The sequence below is a fragment of the Parasteatoda tepidariorum genome, chromosome 4 (assembly GCF_043381705.1).
Source record: "Parasteatoda tepidariorum isolate YZ-2023 chromosome 4, CAS_Ptep_4.0, whole genome shotgun sequence".
Lineage (NCBI taxonomy): Eukaryota > Metazoa > Arthropoda > Arachnida > Araneae > Theridiidae > Parasteatoda > Parasteatoda tepidariorum.
The window spans coordinates 41,799,839-41,814,785 of record NC_092207.1 but is presented as its reverse complement, the minus strand read 5'-3'; the positions used below and the strand labels follow the sequence as shown (position 1 = coordinate 41,814,785).

Genomic DNA, 14,947 nt, shown 5'->3' with positions numbered 1-14,947 from the left:
ATAATAAAAGTCGGAATAATAAATTATAAAAGTTGGTTAATTTGATAAAATTTGGTCATTTTACAATGGTTTAAAAATCATTTATTCCGTTAAATTTACTTTTCAGTTTTCTATTCTTTATCGAATATGTGATGATCAATATTGTAATTTTGAAAACCAGAATCGCCGGTAATCCTTTACCATATGAACAAAAATATTATAAAATAAATGGTTTAAATACCGTATATTGCATTTATGTTAACCCAAATTATGTTTTTTTTTAAAACTTTTTACTAGAAATCCCATTATTATGAAATACGGTAACTTAACAGAATTTTTTACTCCGTGTGATACGAAAAAAATTCAATGAAAAATTAACTACTTAAAATATATATATATATATATATANATATATATATATACACTTCAAAGATCTAATAGATTTTTTCTGGTTATAAAAACTTTATAAATTCATAATAGAACATTTTAATAACAATAAATTTTTCAATTCAATGTTTTTCAAGATCTATCCGGAAGATTAACTTAAAATATACAAACGTTAACTGAATAATTTAAATTTTATTCAGTATAAGAAACAAAATATATATGTTACCAGCAGAGTATGAAACGCCGGCATTCTATAAAATGCCTTGGCATTGTATATAATGCCGGATGTTTTTAGGCAAGGTATGAAATATGAGAAGTATTAGATACTTTCCCTAGGCATTGTACATAATACCTAGGCATTCTATAGAATGACAAATGCTATTTAGCTAAAGTATGAAAAAAAACGTCCTGATGAGGTTATTATGTAAATGATGCGTATTTCTCAAAAATAAAAATGTTATTCCTAAAAAATAATGAAAGTGCCATTAAAAAAATTTATTCAAAATAGGTAAAGAAAAATGAAAGTTGTACAAAACATAATTTAAGCATTTCTTATTAAGGGAAACAAAATTTTCGTATAAAAAATTCGTATTTAAGTCACAGTTATTTTCAGCTTAGAAACAAATATTGCACAAAATATCCATTTCATCACCTCTACTAGCATGGCCACAGAAGATTTCATACTTTGCCGGTTTCTCATTTGGCATTCTATAGAATGCCTAGGAAATGTGTGAAATATAAATCATTTCATACATTGCCGACTAGTTTTAGGCATTATATACAATGCCTAGGCATTCTATAGAATGCCGGATTTCAAACTTTGCCGGTAACATATATAACAGAACAACATATTGTCCATACCTGATAAAAATTTTGATTAGAATTATTTTGTTTATTTAGAATTATTTTCTTTAAATATTTTAATTAATTAAGAAAAATAATAATGTGTTTAACCCGATTCTCTCAAAAACATCAAAATACAGAATACAAAATCAAAACAAATAATGATATATGATTTTCTCCTAATAATGATTTCCTATTATACTTCTATAATTACCAATATAAATTGAATGAATTGAGAGTTACAAAGCTTGCATAAATATGTACTATTTAAATTTAAAATGATTTTATCGAAAAACTTAACTTAATATGAAAACTAACTAGCCAGCGTACATGCAAGTATCGCAAAATAATGTGATTAATATGTAATATTTTTTATATGATTAAATCGTTAATTATTTTCTTTTTTTCATATTTATTAATAAAATATAGGTTTGCTGAAATATTCAAAATTAATTAAAATAAATTTTCAACATAAATGGAAATAATGAAAAGAATGATAAAAGAACTAAACCCTTAAAAGAAGCAATTTAAAGCTGGCCTGGAGAGAGCTTTATAGGAAATCGATCAAAACATTTTTTACGCCATCCTTAAAGAAAGAATGACTATTTTTTCAATGAGTATTACTTATTTTCTTTTCAATACGTCAATAATGTAGTTTACAAAAAATAGTTTTATTGAAAAGCAATTTCGTGAATTGCTTCTATATTTTTAAATCCAGGAAACGATCTGTTGTTTATCATTGTTGAAGTGACTCTCAGATCTATATTATTTTTTGGAACATATACTATAATATTATACTATTTGAAAGAAAGGGTTGATGTTGCTTAAGACTTTATACATTTGCCAAAGGATATAGAAGTTACACGTAGAAAATATTCTGGTTAAAACACCGTACTATATAGTCATGAAATTTCTAATAAAAAAACATAATTTTGGTTAATAAAATGGAAATGTATGGTATTTAAATCATTCATTTGGTTATCTTTACGTTCATATGGTAACGGTCAACCCGAAGTTTTGATTTTCAAAATTATAGTTCGTTTTTCCACACATTTAGTAAAATTACAAGCTGAAAAATAAATTTAATCGAATAAATGCTTTTTGTGCCATGTTATAACAAGATATCATGATAAAATTAATGAATTTCACTATATCTTACTAATCTTACCATACCTAAATTTTAAATATTTTATCTAAATTTTACTACCAAACATCATGGTTAAAAACCATATTTAATTTTTAATATTACCAAAGCGTTTTGGTTAAAATTACTGTGATTTTTGTCGTTCGCATAGAACCAGAGACACGGTAAGTTTTGACCATACTTCTTTTCGCAGTGTAGAATAAATAATTCTGGTAAAATTACCGCACTGTGTAGTAATGGCGTTTCTGGTAAAAAAAAACATGATTGTGTTTAATAAAATCAAAATATACGGTATTTAAATCACCCATTTGGTTATTTTTCTGTTCACGTGTTAACGGTTAACCGAAAATTAAGGTTTTTGAAATTAGAGTTCTTACTACCACAGATTTAGTAAAAAATTCAAAACTGATGAGTAAATTTCATCGAATAAATGGTTTTATTGCTATGATCTAAAGAATCGTCATGATAATATTACAAAATTTTAAAACATTTAACAAAAAATCATATTTTACTGTTCATTTTACCAAAATCGTTACCAAAGCATTTCGGAAAAAACTACCAAATTTTTTGTTCCTCTCATAGGTAAAATAGCTCGAAAACTACTTTTAATGATAGAAACTTTTTCAAAATAATCACATTTCCGAAAGAAAAAAAAAAAAAAAAAAAAAAAAAAAAAAAAACCAAAGCATTTATTGAACTTTATTGCAAATTGAACAATATTTGCCTGATCAACCACAAAATTATCCAAATGCCGTTAGGTTTATTTAATAATTATTTCTATGTACTTCAAAAAGCGAAATGATTTATAAAATTTTTACTACGCATTTGATGGGAAGAGAAATTTTTTTTTTTTTTTTTTTTTTTTTTTTTTTTTTTTTTTTTTTTTTTNTTTTTTTTTTTTGTCTTTTTTGTTAATTATTTTAAAGAGAATCACTCTGGTTTAGAAGAAACTAAATATTCCGGGTGCTCTGTGATTTCTCCTTAGAGATTTTTTTTAATAATTATTCCCTCAAATAAAGTTAAAATCTATACACATCAAAGGGGTTGTAAACTTATATCAAAGAAGGAAAAAATGCTGTTGGAGTCCAACTAATCACTACTGAGGAAAGTGGGAAAAACACTGAAGCTAGTTTTATTTCCTGATAATAAATTGATTATTTTTCAACATTCAGCACATTTCGGTGATCATTTTTAAATTCAGCTTTCTACCAGCATTCAAACCGGTTTGGCGCTTTCAGCTTCACTTTCCACAGTAGTGATTTATTAGATTTGTATTTATTATTGGTAGTCATTAGATTGTATGTATATATTAAAAATGTCTGACCGTCTCTCTATTTCTGACAATCCGTCTCTTCCTCTTTTTATCCGCAGACAAGGTTTTTGACGATCAAAACAATCACATCCACATCTTCCGTCTTTGTATATTCGAGTGTTGAAGGGTACTGGGCAATCACGACATCTAAAAGGCAAATATGACTATTAATAATATAATAAAAAATGTTTTATTACATTCGATATTTTTGCTCAAAAGGAAACTAAATCTATTAAAAAGTTAGAAGTAGCTACATTCTTCTTAAATTACGAATGCTAAGACATTGAGAGCATTGAATTTTTTTCTAATATGTAAGTATTCTATATATTTGAAATTTTTTAAAATGTAAAAATATTTTATAAATAATTTTTAATTACGGTTAAGTTATGTATACATTACATTTCTTTTGTAGAATACTTAAAGCTATTATTTTAAATTGATCTCAAGAAAAGTTCGTATATGATATGAATATTTGATAGGAACATTTAGTAAAAAGTATGATAAATGTATAAAGTATAATATTATATAATTTAAATGAAAGATGCATGTAAAGTTACTTTTATTTTTTATACTTTTCAAGGTGAAAGAAAGTGCATTTAAACGCTGACAGATGGCAGCACCATAAAGTGCACAAAACGCATGACATAAAATTATGAAAAGGTTTTATATCCATGTTCTGCATAAAAAAGTAATTAATATGCTCGCATTATGAAAATTAGTATTATTAAGTGGATTAATTAAAATCTTTGAAGACTTAATCACTCATTAACAGCAGATTCAAACACGTAAATTCTCTTAAATTTGTTATTTACAGTACTCATGAATTCATAAATTCATGAACTTCGAAAATTAATGATAAAAATTGCAGAGCTGAAATGTTTAATTATCAAATTTTTATTTTCAAAGACGGAATTTTAAGTATTGAACACATTTTTAAATGTTATTATTTAATATTTACTCCTTTCTTTTAACATTTTCCCTTGATCATGATTTTTTAATCTATTATGTAAAAATTTGTAATTATTCTATTAATATGCCAAAAATACACAAATAATTTGATAAAATAGAAGAAAAAAAAAATAAAAAAATTCCTTCCTGGTTTAAATTTTGTGTTTTTAAATTTAGAATTCATGCAATTTTGAATGATAAAATGTTAAAAATATATTATTGTTATCAACTGCCTTATGTTTAAAAACTGCGATTTGTTTATTTATAAAAACTGATTTTCCCATTCACTAATTTACTGATTCATCCATAAGGTTCTTTTTACTTCCATTTTATAATTTTTTCACTCAATAAATATCAAGAATTATTCATAGTAACGGTTGCCCGAGGACAGGAAAAGCTAAAAATATCATACTTTCAGATTTAAAAATCAACTATTTTTAAACCATAATCACGTATAAAACACCAGAAAGAAAATTGCCATTTTAAAAAGTATGCGAACAGAGATGCAAACACACGTCATAATAAATTAAATATTAAATGATTCGTGTTATTATTGATAAAAGAACAACACGAGAAAGAACACACTGAGAAAACTGAGAAGAAAACTGAGAAACAATAAAAGAACACATTGAGAAAATCTAATTAACTATAATAATATTAACCATAATAATATTAACTATAGTTATGTTTTTCTTTTAATCAGAAGTGCCAATACCATGCTGTACGGTAATTTTACCAGAATTTTGTTTTCCGCGAAGGAAAGTTAAATGTCTATTATCTAACCATGGGTATCAGCAATGAAATTTAGTATTTTCGATATTGCTTCTGAACTAAATGACTCCGGAACACCGGAACGTAGAAATTGTTTACAAACCACCCCTTGGAAATTTAGAAAACTGTAGTAAAAAGACACGATCCAAATTGGCTGTCCCTAGTTCTCGATATATTTGCGAACATTCTCCAACACAACGACTTTCGCTTTTATATACATAGGGAAGAAATGACTGGATACTTAATTTATATACCCTTAAATACCGAATGGTTTGTTGACGTATACCTGTTTAGGCAGAGGGGGTGCAATTGCTCTTGTTTTCCAGTGGCGCCATCAATGGCCAAGAATTTGACTTCTGCCACACTATACGTCACACCCGTTTATAGGGCGAACCCATTCATACATCCAATCATTCATTCACAAATCGTAATTTTGATCTGAATCAGAGAACGTTCGATCTCCAATCTAGTAACCCCAGAGGTATTTGTTAGGGGAACATGGAGGACTTTTGCGACTCGACAGATTTAACGTGCATCAGTCACTTTACTACACGGGGAGTCTTCGGCCGGCGGGGTTAGAACCCACGAACTCTCGGACATGGGCCCAGCACTCTACCGACCAGGCTATCCCGGCCACGGAATGGTTTAAAATGATCAATTGAATGGCTTAAATACCGTATACAGTTGACTCGCGTTATAACGACCCCATCGGGACTGCCCCATCTGGTCGTTATATCAAATGGTCGCTATATCAAAATGAGCAAATTTCCTTTGAAAATCGGTCACATAATGGTTTTAAACGTCATAATGCATGCATATACTATTTGTGGTATACATGTTATAAACCAAAAAAGGATAGGATGCATACATTAATAAAACATAATGACATTTTAACAATTGAATTACAACTGTTAACAATTAAGAATTTTATTTTAAACTACAGATTAAAAAACATAGTATGACAAAAAAAAATCTAGTTTCTAATGAATTAATTTTTTGATGTACATAATTTGCGGTATATATAACGAATTTTTTTTTATGTACATAATCTGCAGTATTATAAAGAAGAGTAAACCGAGGAACATAAACGAGGCTTCATTAGGCGAAGACATTAATTTTTTAATGTGCATTAATTTGTTGAAGTAACATGTTAAGAGGACTTAACATATGTGTGCTTGTTCAAGGTCAACCATTCAACCCCACTTTCCAATAGGAAGTTAGAAAAGAGCGGTGTTCAAATTCAGAGAGGGTCGTTATATTAGGAGTTGACCTTTTTTACGGTCGTTATAACAAGAATAAAATAGCGTTATCTTCTATGGATGTGAATTGGGACTCCTTCACAGGGTCGTTATATCATGTTGGTCGTTCTATCACAGGGTCGTTATAACACGAGTCGACTGTATTTTAGTTTTCATTACGAAAATTATGCTCGATTTCTTACCAGAAGTGTAATTATCCTACAGTACAGTAATTTTGCCAGAGTTGTATGGTATTTTTTTCCCCGTGTGTTCTGCGATGCATTTTTCAAGTGAATAATTGGCAATAGCTTCCGAAAACTTGCGATTCCAATTTTCATTTGCTAGGAATTTCCAACTAATATCCAGAAGAGTATGTTTTTGTCGAACGCAGAAAATTAATTTTAACATTTCACTTGATAATTGCATTAAAGCGTAACTTTCAATCTCCTAATTTCAGAAATAGCTTTTGGAATTTAAACGTATTATTAAGTTGCAATAGAAGTTAAATCCACCTAATCTTCGATGGAATAATTGTACTTAGCACTCGTTATAATTAACTTTTGAATAAATGTGGGCTTACTTCGATTTAGATGAATCTCTATCCCCGTCCAGCGGGGTGTTTTCATCTTCCTGTAATCTTCGTGGCATGTCATTAATAGGCTGACAATGGCAAGATGTGTGGTTCTGGAATAACAGCTTTTCAACTTTACTATCGCCACCATTTCTGCCCACTGAAAACGTCTGCAAAAATAAAGTTTACGTCTCAAATTCAAAATTAAAAGAAATTAAAAATACAATGATAACCATTATACTTTAAAAATTATCAGAAAAGGAAAAATTTAATTCAGTAGTTGGATAAAGGAATTTCTCATTGAATAAAATAAATTTAATATTTGCCATCGTCGTAGTGATTAGAAAAAAATGAAATAGCTTTGGTTATTTTCAGCAAAAATGTAATTGTTTTAAGCAATTAAAAATTTGAACTTGTTTGCGATTAAATTTATAAATGATGTACTAATATCTCAAATATCGAATGTCTTATATTTAAATGTTAGGTGGAATCATTTAAACTAATAAATTTAATGAAAGAAGAATAAATGAAAAAAACTAGTATTCGAGATCATACTAGAAATTGATTTAACTTTATTAATATCTAATTGCTAAGGCAAGGCAGATAATAATTTTAGTTTGAGATACTACATGAGAATTATAAATATAAGAGTTTGATGTAAGGAAAGAAAAAGTTACACCATAAATACCTCAAAATATTTTACTTACTATACTTGTTAGTACAGAATCATCCTTAGCTTTAAAGTTTTTACACTATGTTATGTTTCAGTTTAAAATGTGTTAAAATAAGAGAAATAAACAAAATGATTTGTGTTTTATTATTATATTTTATTTACCAGTTTTGAACAGCCGATCCAATTCTGAGTATGCAACTATCAATGTTCAACTCCTTAGTCCTTTTTTTAAAATTGTTATTGAGCAGCCGACCAAATTTTTGAGTTTACTATCACTAATTTTCAAATTTGGTAGCCTTGTAATTTTGAACCCAATCCAGGAAACAAGGGAACTTTTTAATCAAGTATTGGGGAAAATTTGCCTTCTTGGAGTACTTTTTTGATTGAAACAGATAATGGGTTAGAGCAGTGGTCTTCGTAAAAACGGATCATGTCTTAGATTATCATTGACGGAAAAGGGACTCTAACCCATGATCCGTTTACCACTGAAGATATTTTACGTCATCATTGTAGTCGGTGCAAGCTGGGTGCGGATTCATATCGACCAGTCATAATTGGGATTCGAACCCAGCTCACATCATTGGGGGATGAGCGCTCTATCTTCTGAGTCACCTCAGATAAACTTCTTAGTCTCTTTAATTTTGAACCTAACCCAAAAGACAAGGGAATTTCTAGAAAACTCTTAAACTCCGGAGACTTGAAAGTTTGAACCCGATCAAGGATGCAAGAAACTTCTGGATGTAATATTGGGACAAACTAGCCATAGAGGAGGAATTTTTTAGGGCACTAACCCGCATTTGTGATATGAGGAGGAAAGTTACGATAACCTCTCACGGTTAGTCCGTCGCCAAGGGGATTCTAATCAATGATCCGTCCACCCCTGAGGTTACTTTTACATTGACAGTGTGGTCGGTGCAAGCCAGTAGCTGAACTCATAGCCAGTCACCGCTGGGATTCAAACCTGGGTCACCTCATTTGGAGGCGAATGCTCTATCTCCTGAGCCAGCGTGACTCTGTAAAATTGTTCTATAAATGCAGGTTTTTTGAAATTTTTTTAGACTTTCATTTTTAAATTTCATGGTAAGTTATAATGAGCCTGTAAGTTATAATGAACGTGTAAGTTATGATGAACATGTAAGTTATAATGAACATGTAAGTTATGATGAACATGTAAGTTATGATGAACATGTAAAATTTGACGGCTTATATAATGTTCTTTTTAGAAAAAATTTAAATATTGAGGTTTGTTTTATATTTCAATTTTAAAAGCATCGAAGTTTTCGCAAGCATAAAATATATTATGAAATATTTGTGTAAAACGTTTCTTACGTAAAAGTGCAGACTGACTTCTTGTATGGTTTTTGGAACACAATGAAATGCATCACTTTCACAACAACCAGTCTCATCACCACATCTGTGTAATATCGCACATCTCGGGAGATAATCTTTGGAAGGATCGGGATAATAAGCTTTCACCTTCAATATTTGTGGTGCTGGATTCCTACATCGAGCACGATTTCTCATCCTCAGGTAATGATCATTAGCTCTTTTCACATCGTCCATTCCTAGAAAAGAAATAAAATACTTTTTGGGGAATCATGTGGAAGTGCTAAACTACAATTTTCAATGAATAACTTTTTTAAACCTAAAATAATAAGAAAAAAATCTGAAAAATCTAGACTAAATTGAATAAAATGTAAATGCTATATCATTACCAGATTAAAACTAAATGTAATAAATTAACAAACACAGAAATCTGTAAAAGAATCTAAAAACAATGATAAAAAGTAAACATATGGGTGATTCCTTGGAAGCATGACATTTCGGACCAAAAATTTTCTTCAAATTTTAAGTTCTCAAAATAATCTAATTTTCTTTGTATACTTATTTAGTTACATTTAGTAATATCTTAGAGGCAGCAGTGTAGTTTATTGACATTTGCTCAAGAAAAAAAAATAAAATAGAAATTCACCAAATCTTGAATGCCAGGAAAGTGACATATTAGCTTAGAAGTTTAAAAAACAGTCATTTTAAGCTAATATTAAATAACTCAACTTAAGCCATTATGTTATATGGATCATAAATTGCCTAAATTAATTCTTTTTATCCACTGTAGAAATAATCAAAAATGTTTTTGTTGCTGATAGGTATAGAATAAAATTGTGTATAATAATCAATTATTAAATAAATAAATAACTTTTGATTACATTCAAGCATATTACAATCATACATAAACTTAGTATTAGGTTAATATTTGCTTTCCCTCTTTACAGTATACTGTTTAAAAAAATTTCTGGTAACACTTCAATGTCCTGGCATTCATAAGCCAGGAAAATGACAGCCAGGATAATGACTAATTTGCCATTTTAACTTTACTTTAATTTAATATTTTGGTCTAAGACGTTTATATTCCTCAGAAAACAACATGATTTCTTTAAATAACTCAGATAAATCTATATATAGGTTATGTTGTTAATGATTTCAAGAAACAAGAAAATGACAACATAAAACCTACTCACCTTGAAAAAATTTTTGAAATAGATTTTGAACTAAAACGTTGGTTCTTTATTCATGCAACAAGACATGTTCAGATAGAATGGTTTCTAATCAATCTTTCAATGTAAGATATTGATTGCTGGCGCTGTCTATTTTGGTTATAAATCACTAAGTAAAAGTAGCCAAGAAAATGACAGATTTTCTTGTGACAAACAAATGGAAATGACAACATAAAAACCTACTTACCTTGAAAAATTTTTTGAAATAGATTTTGAACCAAAAAGTTGGTTCTTTATTCATGCAACAAGACATGTTCAGATAGAATGGTATCTAATCGATCTTTTAATGTAAGATATTGATTTCTGGCGCTGTCTATTTTGGTTATAAATCACTAAGTAAAAGTAGCCAGGAAAATGACAGATTTTCTTGTGACAAACAAATGGAAATAACAACATAAAAACCTACTCACCTTGAAAAAATTTTTGAAATAGATTTTGATCCAAAAAGTTGGTTCTTTATTCATGCAACAAGACATGTTCAGAAAGAGTGGTTTCTTATCAATATTTTAATGTAAAATATTGATTGCTGGCGCTGTCTATTTTGGTTAAAATCACTAAGTAAAAGTAGCCAGGAAAATGACAGATTTTCTTGTGACAAACAAATTATTGATAGAGAAAATTATTTTAAACGAATATTTTGTAAATAATACCCTCTGCGTATATTCCAGAAATGCTTACATCGGTTGAGATAAAAAATTAGATTTAAAATTAGAAATAAACCAAAAAAGATGCTCTCAGAAACAAAAAAAAATAATTTTAAATTAGGTGTTGTCTTGTAAGGATGTAAATAAAGATGTTTTTATACAAAATTACGTATAAGTAATTTTGCATAAATTATAACTTATTTGCGAGTTTTTACGAATTTGCATATTTTAAAAGTAAGATTCAAATGCTAGATTTTGTTTTGGTAAAATTTTCTGCATAATCTATATTTTTCCGTTACATTAAATGAGTAAATAAGATATTAACAGATGATTTTTCTAAAGTTTTCCTAAAAAGATTTAGTTTGTTTCACTAAAGGTTTCTTATAAAAATTAAGACTGTTGGCCCTAAAGATTTTTTTTATACAAAGATTTAGATTAATACCCTAAAAGTTTAAGATTTAGACGGGTACTCTAAAGGTTTTTTTTTTCTACGAAGAATCCGAACGTTATTTTAAAAGTGTCATATTAAAATTTAGACTAGTACTCTAAAGGTTTTTTTCTACGAAGATTCCGAACGTTATTCTAAAAGTTTCGTATAAAAAATTTGGACTAGTATTCTAAAGGTTTTTTTCTACGAAGATTCCGAACGTTATTCTAAAAGTTTCGTATAAAAATTTCGAATGTTAAACTAAAGGATTCTTATAAAGATTTAATTTAACAGGCTTGAATTTCATTTATTCAAATGCAGATGCAGAGTATCTCTTTGAAGATGTCGTATGTAAACTGGATCATGAGAGGATAAATAAGTAAATGAAAATATTGCTTAACAGTAAATTTGACTTTGGAAATTGTATTGACATATTCCAAACTCGAAGTACATTAGCTTTGATACAAATTGCTAAGACGAAAATATTTATCTAGTTAAGTACGCAATATTTCAGTAATAACTAATAAAATTTTTAATTGAATAGTTTAAATTAGTTTGTAAGTCGTTGAAATTTCTTATGAATTAAAATAGTGTAAATAGTAAAAACTAAGTACGATTTTCAAAAAGAAAAACACGACAAAATATAATTGCTAATTTAAAAAAATATTAAAAGAGCTTTTTTTAGAAGAAGATAAACTGGCTCAAGTTTTGCCGGCTTCTTTCTTAAACATTTTTCCCATCGAAACTGTTATCCATTTAATACTTGAGTATTTATTGAGATTTTAATATCACTCCCAGAAACGTGACATATATTACTCTCTTCTCCAAAATCATAAAGGTTTTGAAGAAAAAATAAAAATCATTGCGAGTCAGACAAGCAATAAGCATAAATAGAACTAAATGAAACAAAAAATAATAAAAGTAAATTTAGAAGAGTGTTCAAGAAATTTTCAATATTATTTCAAATTTTGGAAGAAAGATTCGAAAAAATGATTTTTTAATTTAGATGCCTATTTTATTAGCTCACATAAGAGTTTTCTAATTCAGAGACACTTTTGTAATTTTGATGCCCTTTTTCACATAGTGCTTCTTTTAAACATCACGAATTAGTTGAGACCTTTTTAAAATTTTCTTTCTATTTCTTAAAAAAACTTTTTGCTTTGAGAAACTTCTTTTCAAAGGCAGGTGAGTAAAACAAGTAAAAGATAAATACAGTTTTTTATTTATAATTAATATTTTTATTCTTTGAAAGAAAAAACAAGAAAAACCACTATGGGTGAGAGTGGGGTGAACCATGGTAAAATGCATTTCAAAGCTTTGGTAAGAACTCATGCCGTCTACAAGGAAATAAGCACCCATATGAATGAAACGAGTTTTGACCTGGAATATTGTTTCTTTCACACGAACGTTGAGTCAGTTGCTCATGACATTAGTTCATCCTACCTCTCCATAGCGCGTGGAAATGCATTTTACCCTGAATCGTCCCTCTAGGCCACGGTGGTTTTTCTTGCTCTGTTTTTTCATCTTCATTTTTACAGTCTGGGCTCCTGCGGTTTTTGTAGTTTTATTTCTCATCTTTATTTTGCATTTTCTATGGAATATTTATGTTTTATAATTCAAATCACTCTTGTTTCTTCTCATTCATATCTGAGAAGTCTTGAGAATGGGTGTCTATTTTTGGGGGCTTAAAACATGTTGATTTTTATTTCCATCTGTATTTTTTTAAGACAATGACGTTTTTTTTACGAAGTAATACTAAATATGTTGTTTATTGATTTGGAATCAGATTTGTTTCAATTTTAATATTATCATTTGAAAAATTTTGATGCAATTAAAAAGAACTAATTCATTATGTAGGTAACGATAAGCAACATCAAGCTGCTTAACATAAGAGTGAAAGGAAAATGCTTGTTTAATAATACAGTTTGTATATCTTCTTTTTACTAAAAAAAGCGATGAATCAATTTTATCTCTTAATTCCTTTCTTAAAAGTACATTATATTGATTTGCACCGTTCAACGGTCGAAACTAAATAATAATTACTTCTCTCAAAACAGCATAAAACCATTCAAATCGTGAAACAAAGTGAAATTTAGTTAAAATTTTAGATATGAATTTTCCTCTCTGACAGATTCTCGATATATTTAAATCTTTCAGTAAACCATTTTATTTACTAATTATCTTATATAAGATTCCTTAAAAAAGCAATTCTCATCAATTTTATATTTTTGTGACACAAAAATTAATCTATAAAATCGAGATTGTTATTTCATTCTCAATTTCCCCCATTTTTCGCAACTCTTTCCTGAAGAATCAATTTCATATATTTTTCTGCTTAAAAATTTAAATTACAACGTGCTAGATTTATCTTTTAATTCCTTTTTAAAGAGAAAAATAATAATAATGTACTAGTTTTTATCTTTCAGTTCTTTTTAGGAGTAAAAATAATAACAATGTTCAAGTTTTCATCTTTTATTTCTATTTAAGATTGAACAACATTGTTCTGGTTTCAATGTTTAAAACCCTTTTCCCAAATCAAAGAGTTTAATAGTTTGGTTCATTTTTAAATGTCTAAATATAAATGAAGAAATAGATGAATAAAGAAATAAATAACGAAAGAATGACAGAAATAATAATACTAACAACATTGTACTACTTCTTATCTTTCGATTCCCTTTTGAATGTCAAGCTTTAAAAGTATACATTAAATCACTGTGCATCGTTTAACCGTTGAAACATAATAACAATAGCTTTTTTCAAAATGATACAAAAATAATCAAATCGATAAACAAAACGAAATTTGACTTACATTTTAGAAGCTTTGAACTTTCCTCTTTCATAGATTCTCGATATATTTTAATCGTCCAGTAAACCATTTTACCATTTATCTTAAAAGCTAGCTACTTTTAACATCCATTCTCTAAAAGCAAGTTTTATTTTTTTTTATCCCCAAAAAATCAATCTATAAAACCGAATTTTTTCAGCATTGTTCCTTTACCCCATTCTTCTCGTCCCCCGTTTTTCGCAACCCTTACCCCCCAAGAAGTAATAGCAAAAGAAAGGAGCTTTTAGTTAATGGCTAGTCCAGATAAGAAAATCCTTCACATAGTCGAAGAAGAAAAAAATTCTTTACAGAAACGTTTTAAATTTTGACCTTGAAATGAGTTAAAAACTCACTATTATCTGCGAGGCTGCCTGTAAGAATTGATATTACAGTCTTGCATAATAGCAGTTTCTTTCTTCTTTGATGCAAAAAAAATAAATAAATGAATACAAAAAAATAGGGCATTTTTACGTTCGCTTAAGATTTTGAAAAGGCTCATTCTAGTTTAAAAGTAGACCACCAGCTTGGAAGGTAAGGAGACGGGGGTGGTGGGGTTATTGAAGTTTCCAAAAGACATTTTAAATGCTTGGGAATATCTAGAATAAAGTGTCGAAGATATGGAAGTGATATT

General features: G+C 28.5%; 1 protein-coding gene across 1 annotated transcript in view; it reads right to left on the bottom strand.

Annotated features, from left to right (window-relative positions):
* The window catches only part of LOC107438671 (uncharacterized), a 44,926-nt gene that overhangs the window by 3,099 nt on the left and 26,880 nt on the right, over positions 1-14,947 (bottom strand). The window contains exons 3-5 of the mRNA XM_016051000.4: positions 9,196-9,431; positions 7,203-7,363; positions 3,678-3,812 (exon numbers count right to left, since the gene is read on the bottom strand). Coding sequence (XP_015906486.1) covers positions 3,678-3,812; positions 7,203-7,363; positions 9,196-9,431 — 532 coding nt within the window. The remainder of the gene's footprint in view (positions 1-3,677; positions 3,813-7,202; positions 7,364-9,195; positions 9,432-14,947) is intronic.